This window comes from Lutra lutra, chromosome X (genome assembly GCF_902655055.1).
Source record: "Lutra lutra chromosome X, mLutLut1.2, whole genome shotgun sequence".
Classification (NCBI taxonomy): domain Eukaryota; kingdom Metazoa; phylum Chordata; class Mammalia; order Carnivora; family Mustelidae; genus Lutra; species Lutra lutra.
In genome coordinates, this window is record NC_062296.1 from 58,828,997 (window position 1) to 58,848,644 (window position 19,648).

The 19,648-nt window shown below is 40.4% G+C and overlaps 1 protein-coding gene across 7 annotated transcripts in view; it reads right to left on the reverse strand.

The window, feature by feature from the left end:
• Positions 1 to 588: 588 nt before the first annotated feature.
• The window catches only part of ZNF674 (zinc finger protein 674), a 36,770-nt gene continuing 17,710 nt past the window's right edge, over positions 589 to 19,648 (reverse strand). For all 7 annotated transcript variants that reach the window (XM_047714993.1, XM_047714998.1, XM_047714995.1 and 4 more), the window contains one exon: positions 589 to 2,909. In XM_047714993.1, coding sequence (XP_047570949.1) covers positions 1,417 to 2,909 — 1,493 coding nt within the window. In that variant the 3' untranslated portion in view covers positions 589 to 1,416. The remainder of the gene's footprint in view (positions 2,910 to 19,648) is intronic.

Sequence of the window (19,648 nt, forward strand, 5' to 3'; positions counted from 1 at the left end):
TTGCCATATTTCTACCACTCAGAATCACTGATACAATGGTGCATATCCTTCCTCTATGTATTTTTTTATACATTAACCATATGATATATTGTTTTATAATCCATTTTTTTCATTTAACAGATTACCACAACCATTTCCCCAAATCCTCAAACATAATAAAGAAAAGATGATTCTTAATTGGTCCATATTATCAATTGGCCATTATAGGATATTCATTTGTTTTTCAACTTAAATAATATTGCTGTTACAGGAGATACTCTGAAAATTAAAAATCTCTTATTGTGTCACCATAAAGTGATTACTCTTTCTTAAAAGACAAAGAATATTAAATTCTAAGCACTGTTTCTAAACAAGGTGAGCCTTCTCTGTAAGGGATGTGCATTTTTGCACTTCAGATGACGAGTAACATGTATAAGATCTCTTCAAGCCCCTTTGTTTCAGGGATCCTGATGACTCATCCTCTCTCATGCTATTTAAGGGAGCAATTTTTCTATTTAAGAAGTAACATGGGGAAGTTTGGGGCACCTGGGTGGCTTAGCGGGTTAAGCCGCTGCCTTCGGCTCAGGTCATAATCTCAGGGTCCTGGGATCGAGCCCCGCATCGGGTTCTCTGCTCAGTGGGGAGCCTGCTTCTTCCTCTCTCTCTGCCTGCCTCTATGCCTACTTGTGATCTCTCAAATAAATAAAATCTTTAAAAAAAAAAAAAACATGGGGAAGTTTGCCCCAGCTGGGGTTAATGGTTTATGCTCTGTACTATTCTTTCAAAAATGTCATACTCTATTCCACGGTGAACCTCACTTTTTATATTTAAGTGCTTGTTTGCAACCTCTGCACCTTTCCCACAAAATGTTTGGTGTAGAATATGCAACATGGGGGTGCCTGGGTGGCTCAGTTGGTTGGGTGACTGGCTTGGTTTTGGCTCAGAGCATGATCTCTGGGTCCAGGCTTGGCAGGGAGTCTGCTTGTCCCTCTGCCCCTCCCCCCACTCATGCTCATGCTATCTCAAGTAAATAAATAAAACCTTTTTAAAAATTATGGAACATGTTTCTTTCAAAACTGCTAACACGGTTTTCTAAACTCATTCAATTCTTAGTTCTTCCTCAGCATAAATACCCTGACAGGCAATGACATTTAAATTCTCAAGGTAATCTCATGTCAATACACTCACAATTTTGCCACCTTGGAATTCTCTGATACATAATTTTCCACTCACGGGTAAGAATTCTGGGTAAAAATCTGATCACATTTACTGCATGCTCCTGGAATTATGCTTTTGTACCATTTATTATATTAAAGGAACATTAAATAATATCTTAAGAGTTTCTGACATTCTTGACATTTGTAAGGTTACTGACCGGGATGAACGGATACATAATGAGATATAACGAATAGTGACATTATTTCACACTCAAGTGTCTTAATAGGTTTTATCTCCTGTGTGGCTTCTCTGATGTTTAATGAGAGTTGACTTCCCACTGAAGGCTTTTCCACAGTCCCTGCATTCATAGGGTTTTTCTCCCGTATGAGTTCTGTGATGTACAATGAGAGTTGATTTCACACTAAAGGCTTTCCCACATTCACTGCATTCGTAGGGTTTTTCCCCTGTGTGGATTCTCTGATGTTTAATGAGAGTTGACTTCCTACTGAAAGCCTTCCCACAGTTACTGCATTCATAGGGCCTTTCTCCTGTATGAATTCTCTGATGTTTTATCAGTGGTGACTTCTCGCTGAAGGCTTTCCCACACTCATTGCATTTATAGGGTTTCTCTCCTGTGTGAGTTCTGTGATGTACAATGAGGGTTGACTTTTCACCAAATGCTTTCCCACATCTTCTGCACTCATAAGGCTTCTCTCCTGTATGAGTTCTATGATGGACAGAGAGGTGTGATTTCCCACTGAAAGTCTTCCCGCATATGCTGCATTTGTAAGGCTTCTCTCCTGTATGAATCCGCTGATGAACAGAGAGGTGTGACTTTCCCCTGAAGCTTTTTCCGCATTTACTGCATTCATAAGGTTTCTCTTTTGTATGAGACCTCTGGTGTTTAATGGGGTTGGCTTTCTCGTCAAATATTTTCCTGTGTTTATTGCACTCAGGTTTCTCACCCTTGTGAGTCCTTGGATGCGTAAGGCTGGACTTACCACAGCGAATTCCTTCATAAAATGCTTGTCTAATGTGTGTTTTCTCATGTCTAATAAGGTGATACGAACTCTTAAAGGCTTTTGCACATTCACCACATACAAATGGTTTCTCTGCTGTGTGAGTTCGCTTGTGTTTAATCAGAGTCGACTTCTGGATGAAGGTTTTCCCACATTCACTGCATTCATAGGGCTTCTCCCCTGTGTGAGTTCTCTGGTGAGCAATGAGGGTTGACTTCTGGCTGAAGGCTTTTGCACATTCAAAGCATTCATAAGGCTTCTCTCCTGTGTGAGTTCTCTGATGTACTACAAGGTTTGCTTTCTGGATAAACACTTTACCGCATTCAGAACACTCATAGAGTTTCTCCCTAGTTTGAAATCTTTGAGTTTTATTAAGTGCTTGCTTCTGGTGGAGGGTTCTTCTATGTTGATGAGGCTCAAAAAATTTCTCTGCAGTTTGAGCATTATTGAGATTAGAATGGAAGCATAATTTCCAATGCGCCTGACGTTCACCATCTTTCTTTCTTACATAGCTTCTATTTTGACAAAGAAAGTTTAAATTATGTTTTGAACACCTTCCCCAGGAACAATATTTAGGGAGTCTTTGTCTTATAAAAATGAAGTCTGTGTTTGGATAAACGATTTTCCTCAAGGTTGTGAATTCGTGGCCACTTTGATCCTTCCATGCTTCCTTGTCTGCTAATGCAGCTTGCCACTGAGGTTGGTCTCGGCTTTCCTTGTGGTCGTCTATCTGGTCATCAACTTGCCAGAATTCTAGAAAAAAATGCAAGGAACTCTTCAAACTTGTAAACATTTCTACTACAATGTTATGGGATAAAATTAGTTCATAAATGTCTTGCTGTGAACTCCTATCAACAGGCTATGAGCTGATGTGGGTGGGCTCCCTCAGTGCCTCACTAGCGCCACCTACTCTGACTGTAAACACAAGGAAATGCTGGCCCACATTTAACAAAAGTAATTTAATACACAGTCAAGCTCAAGACCAAGAAAAGTATTAGGTGTCAAAAGTGAAGCAGAAATTCAAAGCGATGAGGTGAAGAGAAACTGAAGCTTGAGGATGTGCAGTAAAATCCAGACCAACGGGTAAAAATGCTCAGGAAACTGGTATGTAATTCCCACTTACAGCTGGAATTACAAGGGGCTTCCATGTTTGCTAATGGGGAGTTAGAAAGACTCTCCATTGGTCAAGGAAACTGGAAAGTAAGGTATTATATATACGAAAGCAAAAGCCTAGTCATGTAACTCAATCTGAAAACATCATAGTTATAGTACAGAGGCCCACAAGCTGAAAAACTAACATAAAAATTGGTCCTATTATTCACTGATTCCTAGCAGTAGCAAACTTGAAAGATATATTCTTATGTTTTTATAGCTAAGGACTCACAGAACTTCTATGGAAAACCAATTCTCACTGACGTGTTCACAGTAAAATAATTTAGATGAACCATCTTGAGAGATACTCAGCAGATACATTTAAAGATGCCCCATTCCTAGAACTGTAGCTGACAGAACAATCTAGAGTTTATAATTTCAAATACTCAAAGAAATAGCGTAAGATCTACATTATGGGGTTAAAAAAAAAGGAATATTTGAGAAAAGAAACATGTAAATGGAAAATATAGGCATTATTGAAACTCTAAATAGAGAGGTTGAACGGTAGAATAGTCACAGATTAAGACAGATTTAATGAATCAGATGACAGATCTTAGGAAATCACCCAGAAGGTAACATACAGAGCTAAAAAAATGGAAATATGGTAAGACAAATAGAAAAACGTAAGTTCCAACACAGACTTTAATATAAAATCCAAATGGAAAGAAGAGAGAGAAAGGGCCAGGGGCAATATGCCAAGGAAAAGATTAATAGAGCAGCCCTGAGACTACCATACTTAGGCTAGCCTGGGGTGCTTGGGTGGCTCAGTTGGTTAAGCAACTGCCTTCAGCACGGGTCATAATCCTGGAGTCCCAGGATCGTATCCCACATTGGGCTCCCTGCTCAGCAGGTCCCTCTGACCTTCCCCCGCCCCTCATGCTCTCTCTCTTATTCTCTCTCTCACATAAATAAATAAAATCTTTAAAAAAAAAATAAGAAAAAGAAAGGCTAGCCTGCAAGGTTGGGCCCTGGCTGACATCTGGGAATTTGGAGTTCGGGAATGTCTCCACCATTCCCTAACGGATAATGCTGCTTGTACAAACAATACGATTTATGCTGAACATTTCCTTTCCTTCTGTGAGTCTGGAGTTTTGGTATGTGCCACGCAGAGTAACTGAGGGTGCTGAGTTTCTAATGGGCTTCCGTGCGCACACACGTTATTGCATTTTCTCTGCTGGGAGAAGTGTGCCCTGTGTGACCCTAGATGGGAGGGAGGGAGCACAAGGAATCCTGTACATGGATTCATTCAGACTCTGCTGGTGTCTTTTCCCCTTGTGATCTAATAGACTATCTTTACTACATTGCTGTAATGAAGCATAGCTGTAGATACAATGATATGTGGAGTCCCAAGAGTCCCTCTCAAAAATTTCTAAATTTGGTAGTGGTCACGGGGATGCCTGAATTGGGCAATATTTGAAGAGACAATGACTGATAGTTTTCTAGATGGAAGAAAGGTACATCCTACCACTGAATGTCCAGAGTCCTGAGTGTGGTAAATAAAAGGAAAACTGAACCTGGGCATAGTTTAGTGGAACCACAAGAGTTTTAAGTCATAAAGTAAGTATGGAAAGCTACCATGGAGACATTTCTTAAATCACCTATAGAGAAACAATGAGATCAACATTAGATTTCATCAGCAAGACACCAAAAGATTAAACAATGTATTCAAAGTCCTGAGAGAAGCTTGATGTCATCTTAGAACTCTATCCCCAGATAAGTTATCTCAAAGAAAGATGATAAAATAAAAGTGTTTTGGGACAAGAAAAGGTAGGGAACTTACCACACCACAAAGCCTGGCTAACAATAATGTTTGATACTTAAATTTTTCAGGAGGAAAATAACCAAAGGGAAAAAGTTAGGGAGGGGGCTAAAAATGCAATAAGGGCAGGAAAAAAGAGGTAAAGAGAGGGCACCTAGGTGGCTCAGTAGGTTGGGTATCCGACTCTTGATTTTGGCTTGGGTCACGGGGAGCCCCGTCTTGGGCTCCATACTCAGCATGGAGTCTGCTTGGGATTCACTCCCTCTCCCTCTGCCCCTGCCCCTGCTTGCTCTCTCGCTCTGTCGAAAAAAGTCTTCTAAAAAAAGAGGTAAAGAAAAAGTAGGATATGTAGAAAATACAAGAAGAAATACTAACACAGTAATGGCACAATATATATTAACCCCATTCATTAAAGGGCAACCGTATCAAATTAAACTTTTCTTTTTTTAAAAGATTTTATCTATTTATTTAACAGAGAGAGACACAGCAAGAGAGGGAACACAAGCAGGGGGAGTGGGAGAAAGAGAGCAGGCTTCCCGCTGAGCAAGGAGCCCAACACAGGGCTCGAGCCCAGAACCCTGAGATCATGACCTGAGCTGAAGGCAGACGCTTAATGACTAGAGCCACACAGGCACCCCAAATTGTATTTTTCAAAATCAGCTTTATGTTTTCCAAAGACAATTAGAGCAAAATGAGAGAGAAATGTTGAAAATAAAATTATGGAAAGAGATGTACTGGTACTTAATAACCAAAACACAGGTGGTAAAACAATGCTTATGTTACATAAAACAGATTGACTTTGATGCCAAAAGCAAATAAGGACAGAATAGGAGAATATTTTAAAGCAATTTCGCTTAAATAGATGCAAAACTTTTTTAGAAGATTTTATTTGCAACACGGGGCTCAAACCTACAACCCTGAGATCAAGAATCACACGCTCCACTGACTGGGCCGGGCAGGTCCCCAAACAGATGAAGAACTCTTAAATATACAAGGCAAATTGATTCTATGGAATAACATCCAGTAATGTTGAAAAGGTACATACCCTACTATGTATTCCACTTGCAGTTCTACCACAGAGGAAATTCTGCCAGGGTACATGCACAAGAATGGCAACAATTCTAAGGAACAATGAAGTTCTCAGTAATGGAGGTATGGACTGATGGACTGCAACAGTCAGATGGTGGAATGTTATACCAGAGTTAAAATGAATGAACTACATGTAATGTATCAGTATAGGTAAGACTCAAAGGGCAATGCTGAATACAGAAAGAAAGTTTTAGAAAGAACCTTATAGTTCAAGTCCGCTAATCTGACTACAGATACAAATATATGTTCTGCAAGTATAAAAACATGGATGAGAAGGATACTCACCAAATTCATAATACTGTTTGCCTGGGGAGTGAATAAGGGTAACAGGCCTCAGGAGAGGAAAAGAGCCTTCACCTTTATTTGTAAACCTCTACTTCTACAACTGAAAAAAAAATACCACCACCAAGTATCAAAATATTGACATTTGCTAATTCTGGGAGGTAAGTACAAGGGTGTTAGTTACAATGATGATTTTCTGTACTTTCCCGTAGTTTTAAGAGAAATGCCCTAAGGCAGGACTTCTGGAAAGGCAGTGAGGATCTCAGGAAATCTCCCCCATGAAAGCAATGGAAATACTGGCAAAATAATCAATATCCATCCTTTTAAGACTTCGGAAATTGACCAAAAGCATACAACAAATTAAGAAGCATTTACTCAAGAAGAACCAGTGAACCTGCGTGAGAACAGCCAAATCTGTGGTGTTTCACTTGGTGCCACTCATCTCTTCTTACCCAAGCCACTAGCTCCCCAGGTCTGGCCCGTAAGCAGTGAAAACTGGTGGCCTCACAGCAGCCTGAGGGGATGACCTGTTCTGGATTTCCACCAAGGCCCCATCCGCACATCTGCTGTGCCATTTGACCTAACTTGGAGCTCAGCTCTAAGAAGGAAAGGACATGATATAGAAACGCAAAGCCACATGAAGAAACGAAGAGCACCAGTAAAGGTAGCGGGCAAGCAAGTGCTCACACAGCAGTCCTGGCTCCTGGCTCAAGTCCAGGAATTCAGCTTTTGGAATGTTCCCTATATTGATGACTATTTTGCCTACTTGGGGGCACCAGACACCTGTTGCTCTTCTGGGAGCCTAGATGCCTGACCATTAGAGGCTGATTTGAAGATGATGATTTTCTGACCCGAGGTGCCTGTTTTTACTGGGTCACCTTGGAATCTTCCACAAAGTAAAAAGGACTTTAAAAACAAAAAACAAAAAACCAGGCTAGCCACTTAGACCTGAAATGTAGCCATCTAGCTCTTCAGCATCTTGGCTCTGCACTAGAAAGGAGCCTATGCCTGTGGGGATTTATCTCCTACCCCAATGCCCAGCAATACTGGTGAAAAGGATCCCATATCAGGGCACATGGAGAAATGTCAGAGGGCATGAGATAAAGGGTGAAGGGAGAAGTATACAGACAGAAAAAAAAATTGATAGAAGGTATCAATAATCAGAATATATTCAGAGCCCTCAAAAGGAACACTGAAAATCAGAAGACAATGGTGCAATGCCTTCAAAAGTCTACAGGAAAGAAATGTCCATCCTAGAACTCTACCCCAAGCTCAGCTTTCCATCTAGGACAAGGATAACAAACATGTCTAGATATTAAAAAAAAATCTCAAAAAATTTACCTCCCCTGGACCTACATTCTTTCTTAGCTAGGTACTGGAAGAATGCTCCAGTGACATGTGGAAGAAGGCATGGCATAAAGTAAATGGGGAAATCCAATGATGCAGAAAGTAGAGGAAATCCCCAGAAAAATGGTGAGGGATGTGAGGATGGCAGCTGCCTGAGCAGGAGTAAGGAGAAGTCACCCAGAAGGGAGAGGGTCAAATGGCTCCGGACAAACTTGGGGAAGTGACAGTGATGGAACACTTGCTAGCTGGGGAGCCACTCAGAGTCACTCTAGACAGCTGGATAAGGGAGTATTAGAGTTGAACTGGTGGTAAGGACATAGAGAAAGAAGCAAATGGAAGAAACAAAACAATTATTAACCAAAAGAAACAAAAAGTTATGCAGTAAAGCTAAATGAATCCTACATTACTGCATGGCTCAACTGTGTCCAGTGTTTACATAGTCATAATGCCATAAACAACAGTACTGTTGGAAACTGTCTTTGTGGTATAATCATACTGGGAATATTGGGAGAAGCAAAAGTCTCTGTGTGTGAGTATGTGTGTGAGAGGCAAGAGCAATGAGGTGAGTTAAGTCTCAATCTTCTGCAGCAGAAAATTCTGTATAATTATTTGAAGATAGAGTAAATTATAGTGATACAAAAAAAAAACCCAACACCTGCCTATCCTCCACTTGTTAAAAAACAAATAATCACGGGGTGCCTGGTTGACTCAGTCATTAGAACGTGTGACTCTTGAGCTCAGGGTCGTGAGTTCAAGCTCCATGAGTTGGGTGTGGAGCCTACTTAAACAACAAAAAAACCAAATTATTGTTACCTTTGAAGTTGATGTGCCCATTGCATTTTCTTTCTTTTCAGGTAATCACTATCCTGAATTTTATGTTTATATTCCTTTGACTTTCCTTATAGTTTTATCACACTTATTTTATTCTTTAAACCTTGGCCATGATTTACTTTGATAAAATCAAATCTATTTTTCTTTTCATCAAGGAAATCCTGCCTTAAGTCAGTAAATTAGAAATCTCAAACAAAACATAATTGGCGGGGAGGAGTCAAGATGGCGGAGAAGTAGCAGGCTGAGACTACTTCAGGTAGCAGGACATCAGCTAGATAGCTTATCTAAAGATTGCAAACACCTACAAATCCAACGGGAGATCAAAGAGAAGAAGAACAGCAACTCTAGAAACAGAAAATCAACCACTTTCTGAAAGGTAGGACCGGCGGAGAAGTGAATCCAAAGCAACGGGAAGATAGACCACGGGGGGAGGGGCCGGCTCCCGGTGAGCGGCGGAGCAATGGAGCACAAAATCGGGACTTTTAAAAGTCTGTTCCGCTGGGCGCCTGGGTGGCTCAGTGGGTTAAGCCGCTGCCTTCGGCTCAGGTCATGATCTCAGGGTCCTGGGATCGAGTCCCACATCAGGCTCTCTGCTCAGCAAGAAGCCTGCTTCCCTCTCTCTCTCTCTGCCTGCCTCTCCGTCTACTTGTGATCTCTCTCTGTCAAATAAATAAATAAAAAATCTTTAAAAAAAAAAAAAAAAAAAAAAAGTCTGTTCCGCTGAGGGACATCGCTCCAGAGGCTTAACCGGGGTGAAGCCCACGCGGGGTCAGCATGGCCTCAGGTCCCGCAAGGTCACAGAAGGATCAGGGGTGTCTGAGTGTCGAAGAGCTTGCAGGTATTAGAACGGGGAAGCTGGCTACAGAGACAGAGCCGAGGAGTGAGCTCTCAGCTCGGGGTTACCTTGAACCGGTTGCAGGCTCGGTCAGCTCGGAGCGCGGCCGGAGGCCAGGGTGACAGGAGTAATTGGGCGCTGTTCTCTGGGGGCGCACTGAGGAGTGGGGCCCCGGGCTCTCCGCTCCTCCGGGCCGCAGACTGGGAGGCCGCCATCTTCATTTCCGCCCTCCGGAACTCTACGGAAAGCGCTCAGGGAACAAAAGCTCCTGAAAGCAAACCCGAGCGGATTACTCAGCCCGGCCCCTGGTAAGGGTGGTGCAACTCCGCCTGGGGCAAAGACACTTGAGAATCACTACAACAGGCCCCTCCCCCAGAAGATCAACAAGAAACCCAGCCAGGACCAAGTTCACCTACCGAGGAGTGTAGTTTCAATACCAAAGAGAGTGGCGGAATTCCAGAGGAGGAGAAAGCAAAGCACGGAACTCATGGCTTTCTCCCCATGATTCTTTAGCCTTGCAGTTAATTTAATTTTTTTTTCTTTTTCAATTTTTTTTTCTCTTCCTCTGCTAAATTTTTTTAACTTTTACCCTTTTCTTTTTTAATGTTTTTTAACTAGTTTATCTAATATATATATAGATTTTTTTTTCCTCTTTATATTTTTTCTTTATTGGTTTTCTTTTTTTAATTGTTTCTTTTTTTTTCTTTCTGAACCTCTTTTTATCCCCTTTCTCCCCCCTCACGATTTGGGATCTCTTCTGATTTGGCTAAAGCATATTTTCCTGGGGTTGTTCCCACCATTTTAGTATTTTACTTGCTCCTTCATATACTCTTATCTGGACAAAATGACAAGGTGGAAAAATTCACCACAAAAAAAAAAGAACAAGAGGCAGTACCAAAGGCTAGGGACCTAATCAATACAGACATTGGTAATATGTCAGATCTAGAGTTCAGAATGACGATTCTCAAGGTTCTAGCCAGGCTCGAAAAAGGCATGGAAGATATTAGAGAAACCCTCTCGGGAGAGATAAAAGCCCTTTCTGGAGAAATAAAAGAACTAAAATCTAACCAAGTTGAAATCAAAAAAGCTATTAATGAGGTGCAATCAAAAATGGAGGCTCTCGCTGCTAGGATAAATGAGGCAGAAGAAAGAATTAGCGATATAGAAGACCAAATGACAGAGAATAAAGAAGCTGAGCAAAAGAGGGACAAACAGCTCCTGGACCATGAGGGGAGAATTCGAGAGATAAGTCACACCATAATACAAAACAACATTAGAATAATTGGGATTCCAGAAGAAGAGGAAACAGAGAGGGGAGCGGAAGGTATATTGGAGAGAATTATTGGAGAGAATTTCCCCAATATGGCAAAGGGAACAAGCATCAAAATCCAGGAGGTTCAGAGAACCCCCCTCAAGATCAATAAGAATAGGTCCACACCCCGTCACCTAATAGTAAAATTTACAAGTCTTAGTGACAAAGAGAAGATCCTGAAAGCAGCCCGGAAAAAGAAGTCTGTAACATACAATGGTAAAAATATTAGATTGGCAGCAGACTTATCCACAGAGACCTGGCAGGCCAGAAAGAGCTGGCATGATATATTCAGAGTACTAAATGAGAAAAACATGCAGCCAAGAATACTATATCCAGCTAGGCTATCATTGAAAATAGAAGGAGAGATTAAAAGCTTCCAGGACAAACAAAAACTGAAAGAATTTGCAAACACCAAACCAGCTCTACAGGAAATATTGAAAGGGGTCCTCTAAGCAAAGAGAGACCCTCAAAGTAGTAGATCAGAAAGAAACAGAGACAATATACAATAACAGTCACCTTACAGGCAATACAATGGCACTAAATTCATATCTCTCAATACTTACCCTGAATGTTAATGGGCTAAATGCCCCAATCAAAAGACACAGGGTATCAGAATGAATAAAAAAACAAAACCCATCTATATGTTGCCTACAAGAAACTCATCTTAAACCCGAAGACACCTCCAGATTTAAAGTGAGGGGGTGGAAAAGAATTTACCATGCTAATGGACATCAGAAGAAAGCAGGAGTGGCAATCCTTATATCAGATCAATTAGATTTTAAGCCAAAGACTATAATAAGAGATGAGGAAGGACACTATATCATACTCAAAGGAACTATCCAACAAGAAGATCTAACAATTTTAAATATCTATGCCCCTAACGTGGGAGCAGACAACTATATAAACCAATTAATAACAAAATCAAAGAAACACATCGACAATAATACAATAATAGTAGGGGACTTTAACACTCCCCTCACTGAAATGGACAGATCATCCAAGCAAAAGATCAACAAGGAAATAAAGGCCTTAAATGACACACTGGACCAGATGGACATCACAGATATATTCAGAACTTTTCATCCCAAAGCAAAAGAATACACATTCTTCTCTAGTGCACATGGAACATTCTCCAGAATAGATCACATTCTCGGTCCTAAGTCAGGTCTCAACCGTTATCAAAAGATTGGAATCATTCCCTGCATATTTTCAGACCACAATGCTCTGAAGCTAGAACTCAATCACAAGAGGAAATTTGGAAAGAACCCAAATACATGGAGACTAAACAGCATCCTTCTAAAGAATGAATGGGTCAACCAGGAAATTAAAGAAGAATTGAAAAAATTCATGGAAACAAATGATAATGAAAACACAACGGTTCAAAATCTGTGGGACACAACAAAGGCAGTCCTGAGAGGAAAATATATAGCGGTACAAGCCTTTCTCAAGAAACAAGAAAGGTCTCAGGTACACAACCTAACCCTACACCTAAAGGAGCTGGAGAAAGAACAAGAACGAAACCCTAAACCCAGCAGGAGAAGAGAAATCATAAAGATCAGAGCAGAAATCAATGAAATAGAAACCAAAAAAACAATAGAACAAATCAACGAAACTAGGAGCTGGTTCTTTGAAAGAATTAATAAGATTGATAAACCCCTGGCCAGATTTATCAAAAAGAAAAGAGAAAGGACCCAAATAAATAAAATCATGAATGAAAGAGGAGAGATCACAACGAACACCAAAGAAATACAATTATAAGAACATACTATGAGCAACTCTACGCCAACAAATTTGACAATCTGGAAGAAATGGATGCATTCCTAGAGACATATAAACTACCACAACTGAACCAGGAAGAAATAGAAAGCCTCAACAGACCCATAAGCAGTAAGGAGATTGAAACAGTCATCAAAAATCTCCAAACAAACAAAAGCCCAGGGCCAGATGGCTTCCCGGGGGAATTCTACCAAACATTTAAAGAAGAACTAATTCCTATTCTCCTGAATCTGTTCCAAAAAATAGAAATGGAAGGAAAACTTCCAAACTCATTTTATGAGGCCAGCATCACCTTGATCCCAAAACCAGACAAGGATCCCATCAAAAAAGAGAACTACAGACCAATATCCTTGATGAACACAGATGCAAAAATTCTCACCAAAATACTAGCCGATAGGATTCAACAGTACATTAAAAGGATTATTCACCACGACCATGTGGGATTTATTCCAGGGCTGCAAGGTTGGTTCAACATCCACAAATCAATCAATGTGATACAACACATTAATAAAAGAAAGAACAAGAACCATATGATACTCTCAATAGATGCTGAAAAAGCATTTGACAAAGTACAGCATCCCTTCCTGATCAAAACTCTTCAAAGTGTAGGGATAGAGGGCACATACCTCAATATTATCAAAGCCATCTATGAAAAACCCACCGCAAATATCATTCTCAATGGAGAAAAACTGAAAGCTTTTCTGCTAAGGTCAGGAACACGGCAGGGATGTCCGTTATCACCACTGCTATTCAACATAGTACTAGAAGTCCTAGCCTCAGCGATCAGACAACAAAAGGAAATTAAAGGCATCCAAATTGGCAAAGAAGTCAAACTATCACTCTTCGCAGATGACATGATACTATATGTGGAAAACCCAAAAGACTCCACTCCAAAACTGCTAGAACTTATACAGGAATTCAGTAAAGTGTCAGGATATAAAATCAATGCACAGAAATCAGTTGCATTTCTCTACACCAACAACAAGACAGAAGAAAGAGAAATTAAGGAGTCAATCCCATTTACAATTGCACCCAAAACTATAAGATACCTAGGAATGAACCTAACCAAAGAGACTAAGAATCTATACACAGAAAACTATAAAGTACTCATGAAAGAAATTGAGGAAGACACAAAGACATGGAAAAATGTTCCATGCTCCTGGATTGGAAGAATAAATATTGTGAAAATGTCTATGCTACCTAAAGCAATCTACACATTTAATGCAATTCCTATCAAAGTATCATCCATTTTTTTCAAAGAAATGGAACAAATAATCCTAAAATTTATATGGAACCAGAAAAGACCTCGAATAGCCAAAGGAATATTGAAAAAGAAAGCCAACGTTGGTGGCATCACAATTCCGGACTTCAAGCTCTACTACAAAGCTGTCATCATCAAGACAGCATGGTACTGGCACAAAAACAGACACATAGATCAATGGAACAGAATAGAGAGCCCAGAAATAGACCCTCAACTCTATGGTCAAGTAATCTTCGACAAAGCAGGAAAGAATGTCCAATGGAAAAAAGACAGCCTCTTCAATAAATGGTGTTGGGAAAATTGGACAGCCACATGCAGAAAAATGAAATTGGACCATTTCCTTACACCACACAGGAAAATAGACTCAAAATGGATGAAGGACCTCAATGTGAGAAAGGAATCCATCAAAATCCTTGAGGAGAACACAGGCAGCAACCTCTTCGACCTCAGCCACAGCAACATCTTCCTAGGAACATTGCCAAAGGCATGAGAAGCAAGGGCAAAAATGAACGATTGGGATTTTATCAAGATCAAAAGCTTTTGCACAGCAAAGGAAACAGTTAACAAAACCAAAAGACAACTGACAGAATGGGAGAAGATATTTGCAAATGACATATCAGATAAAGGGCTAGTGTCCAAAATCTATAAAGAACTTAGCAAACTCAACACCCAAAGAACAAATAATCCAATCAAGAAATGGGCAGAAGACATGAACAGACATTTCTGCAAAGAAGACATCCAGATAGCCAACAGACATTTGAAAAAGTGCTCCATATCACTCGGCATCAGGGAAATACAAATCAAAACCACAATGAGATATCACCTCACACCAGTCAGAATCGCTAAAATTAACAAGTCAGGAAATGACAGATGCTGGCGAGAATGTGGAGAAAGGGGAACCCTCCTACACTGTTGGTGGGAATGCAAGCTGGAAAACAGCATGGAGGTTCCTCAAAATGTTGAAAATAGAACTACCCTATGACCCAGCAATGGCACTGCTGGGTATTTACCCTAAAGATACAAACGTAGTGATCCGAAGGGGCACATGCACCCGAATGTTTATAGCAACAATGTTTACAATAGCCAAACTATGGAAGGAACCTAGATGTCCATCAACAGACGAATGGATAAAGAAGATGTGGTATATATACACAATGGAATACTATGCAGCCATCAAAAGAAATGAAATCTTGCCATTTGCGACGACGTGGATGGAACTAGAGGGTATCATGCTTAGCGAAATAAGTCAATCGGAGAAAGACAACTATTATATGATCTCCCTGATATGAGGGAAAGGAGATGCAACATGGGGGGTTAAGGGGGTAGGAGAAGAGTAAATGAAACAAGATGCGATTGGGAGGGAGACAAACCATAAGTGACTCTTAATCTCACAAAACAAACTGAGGGTTGATGGGGGGAGGGGGGTTTGGGTGGGGTGGGGTTATGGACATTGGGGAGGGTATGTGCTATGGTGAGTGCTGTGAAGTGTATAAACCTGGTGATTCACAGACCTGTACCCCTGGGGATAAAAATATGTTTATAAAAAATAAAATAAAAAAAACATAATTGGCTAAAAAAATGACTAGAACTGGCAGAAGAGGTACAAAACATGAATAAATCAGCAATTATTTTAAAAATGATAAAATACACTCTGTGATCAAAAGTCTTGCCCTAAAAAAGGGCATCCTATCTAGATATTTTTGTAGATGATATCACCTCACAAGAACAGGTATATATCAGTCAATACAGTTTCAGGAAGTAGAAAAATAAGGAAAAGTACCCAGTATTTTTATGCAGCCCATATAACCGTGTGTAGCAGAGTAAGAGGACAGCACAAGGAAAGGAACTCTAAGCTCCTTTTCCTTTCTAAACATTAATGCAAAACTTTTAAACATGAGTCCAACTTCAATGAATTAAAAGAAAATCCTTCACAACTAATTAGAGTTTAGCACAGGAATGCAAGAACAGTTCAGTATCAGAAACTCTAGTAATAAAATCCACCACATTAACAGATCAAAGGAGGAAAAATTATCTTCTCAATAGATGCGGAAAAGAAGCATTTAAGAAAATACAACATCCATTCATGATTTTTTTTAAAGATTTTATTTATTTATTTGAGAGAGAGGGAGAGCAAGCGATCACGTGAGCAGGAGAGGAGCAGAGGGAGAGGGACAAGCAGACTCTGCACTGAGCACAGACCCTGATTTGGAGCTTGATCTCATGACCTCGAGATCATGACCTGAGCTGAAATCAAGAGTCAGATGCTTAACCAACTGAGCCACCCAGGCGCCCCTCACAATTTTTGAGAAAGTCTTAGCAAACTAGGAATATAAAAGAAGCTTTTGGTGAAAGGGAGCTTTCAAAATACCAAAGCAAATATACTTAATGGGGAGTTGGAGAAGCTCTCTCATCTCTCTATGCCTCAGTTTTCTCATCTATAAAATGAGGATAACAACTAGCCTAGTTAATAAAGTTGATCAGAGGATTAAGTATGTACAATGTATCCAGAACACAGGAAGCATTCAGATACTGCCTATCATTATATTACTGTCACCGTCCCATTATTTTCATTAAAATCAGAAACAAATAAGGAATTCACTGTCACTGTATCTATTAAACACTACACTACAGGCCCTGACTAACATAAGAAAAAGAGAAAATGTGTAATTGTTTTTCTTAAGTTTTTATTTAAATCATAGTTAACATGTAGTGTAATATTAGTTTCAGGAGAATTCAGTGATTCATCACTTACATACAACACCCAGTGCTCATCCCAACAAATGCCCTCCTTAAACCCCAGCAACCATCTAGCCCATCGCCCCTCTCACATCCCCTCCAGTAACCCTCAGTTAGTTCTCTATAGTTAAGAGTCTCATATGGTTCGCCTTCCACTCTTTTTCTTTCCCTTCCCCTGTGTTCATCTGTTTTGTTTCTTAAGTTCCATATATGAGTGAAATCATATGGTATCTCTCTTTCTCCGACTGACTCGTTTCACTCAGCATAATATACTCTAGCTCCATCCATGTCATTGCAAATGGCAAGAGTTCATTCTTTTTGATGGCTGAGTAGGATTCCATTGTACATATATATACCACCTTTTCTTTGTCCACTCATCAGTTGATGGGAAAATATATAATTGGAAAGGAAAGGACAAGATTGTTTTTATGAAGAGAAGTGTTTACACAGAAGACTCAAGAGAATCTAAAAACTACAACTATTAAGAAAAACATCTAGAAAGGTTTCTGTTCACAAGCTGAATATATAAACATCACTAGCATTCTCATGTACCAGTATTTACCAGTTAGAAACTGTTACAGGGAAAAAAAGATCCCAGTCACAACTGCTATAATAACTAAGAGATATCTAACAAAATATGTGCAAGCACTTCCTGAAGACAAATTCAAAACACTACTGAATGGCAGAAAAGAGAAGCTGAGTTAAGAGTTCGCTGATGGGAAAATTCAACAGTGTCAGGATGCCAATCCCCAGTCCACTCCCAGCTCGTCTCTAAACACAGTGCAATTGCATTAGGGATCCTGAACAGGGTTTTCCATAAACTTGAGAAACTAATCCTAAAATTCCTATATGGACAACCAATGAGTCAAAGGAGATAAGGGGGAGTCATCTGACCAGCTACTACCAACATCAGTGATGGTAAGAATGGCGGAGCAGCTGACGTTTATATCGCATTCACTAAGTGCCAAGCAGTTTTCAGGGCTTCCCATTTTTTTTTAACTCATTAGAATAATGATAGTGGCAGAAGGACAAACAGACCAATGGAACAAAATAGAGAGCCTGAGCACAGACCCACGCCTCTGAGGAACTTGACCTCTGACTGAGGCATCACATACCATGGTGGAAAGAGTTCCATATGTGGCATGATACGAGTGGGTGTCCATGTGGTGGAAAAAGTTGAACTAAGGGCTCCTTCCTCACGAGTTACATAAAAACAAATTCCAGGCAAATTGTAAGAAAGTAAAAAAGCAAAATTTTCCAGTGTTAGAAGAGTACTATGTGACAATATCTTTATGACCGCAACCAAAAAAAAAAATTATTTCAATTTACACAAAAAGCACCAACTAATGAAAAACTGATAAATCTGATTACATTATAATGAAAACTTCTCAAAAAACACCATCAATAACCCAAACTAAGATACTGACAATACACAAAATTGGAATCTAGAATATATAAAGAAGTCACTTAAATCAATAAAAAAAGACAAACACCCCAACAAAAACACCAAGGATATGAAGAGCGAAGCCACAGAGAAGGAAATCCAAACAGCCAATGCCATTTAAATGATAAATATCTTTACTAGAATGGAAAATGGAAATTACAATAAGATACCAAATCATACTTAACAGATTACTAAAATGGAAAGAGTGTGCCCACACTACAATTTTATATATAGAATGGAAACACTGCCATCAGTGCAAAAAGTTCTACTGGGCGGCACTTGTCTAAATCATGCCCTGTCTGTACTAACAGCTCGGCCACATAAAGTTACAGAGCTTTGCATTTTAACATCGATGCTTCCTGTTCGAAACCTCAAGTTGCAGACATTTCAGGAAGCTCTGTCTGCCCACCCAGCTGCAACCCATGCTCTTAGGGAATTGGTTTAACATGGTATTAAAACCCATGTAAAGCAACGTGACTATAATTAATAATACTGTATCATGTATTTGAAAGCTGCTAAGAGAGTAAATCTTAAAAATTCTCATCACAAGAAAAAAAAAAGCTCACTCTTTTTATTTCAAAGGCTGGTAATACAATTCTACCAAGCGCTTCTCCAGTCCAGAGCCCCTTGCAGGACCTAACAGGAGCAAGTCAAAACCACTTCATGTCCCTCAGCACTAACATATACCTCAAGAGGTTAAGGTCAAAGAAGCTGAGGAAGAAGACTGCTTCCGGGAGAGCTGTGGCAAAACCATAGCATTTTCTCTCTCCAACATTATGGGTGGGAGGAGTATGTTCATCTGACCCTGAGTCTAATAAGGATTTCAAGTAGACAATGTGCTTGACACATGTCGGCTAGAGTTTGGGGGACACAGAGGACTTGGCACCTAGTTTGCTCCTAGAAAACCTCAAAGTGTTGGTGGGCTCAGGCAGTCCATGGCAGCAAAGAGGTTGCATCGGGGCTAAAGAGATCAAGGTGCTGGACATGTATGGATGGACACAAGACACACAGACACACTCTACAGGGCTGATGTGGCCCCTTAGGATGTGAACAGGGCCGGGTTACCCTGGAAAGAGGGCTTCCTGCTAGCATCAAGGTGACCTCATCAAAGAGAGACTGGAGGTGTGCCATGGAGGCTGGAGGTTTGCTAAACGGGGAGGAGATACGCTAAATGCCTTGCTGGAGTAGAGACACTGCCTATAAGAAGAAAATTGCAATCAGGGCCCTAGCCAAGGCATCTCCAAGGAAACCACAAAAGTGCCAAGGACAGGAAGAAGAATTAGTCTTTGGAATGTGCCGTGTGCAGAGGACACCAATACCGGATCACATCTTTATCAGTCAGGTCAAACTATTTTTGTCCTTTGTACCTCCTTCCTTCCTCACTTGCTTCAGCCAGGGAGCCAGGGAGCCAGAGATGGCCTAGTTGTGGAGTGGGGGATGAGGAGAAGGGAGAAGAGCTAGTGAGGAGAGTAAAGAAAGAAAAAGCTGAGCATGCTTCTTTTGCCACGAAAACTGCTCACCCAAAGCAGTGAAGCAGGCATGGGCTGGGGGAGAGATTTCCCTTTCAGTGAAGTTCACAGTTTTCATTATTACATGTCACTGGACCTTTAAAATGAGAATGAGGCTACCAGGGACCCTCAGACATTAAAAGGAGAGTAAAAGAATATT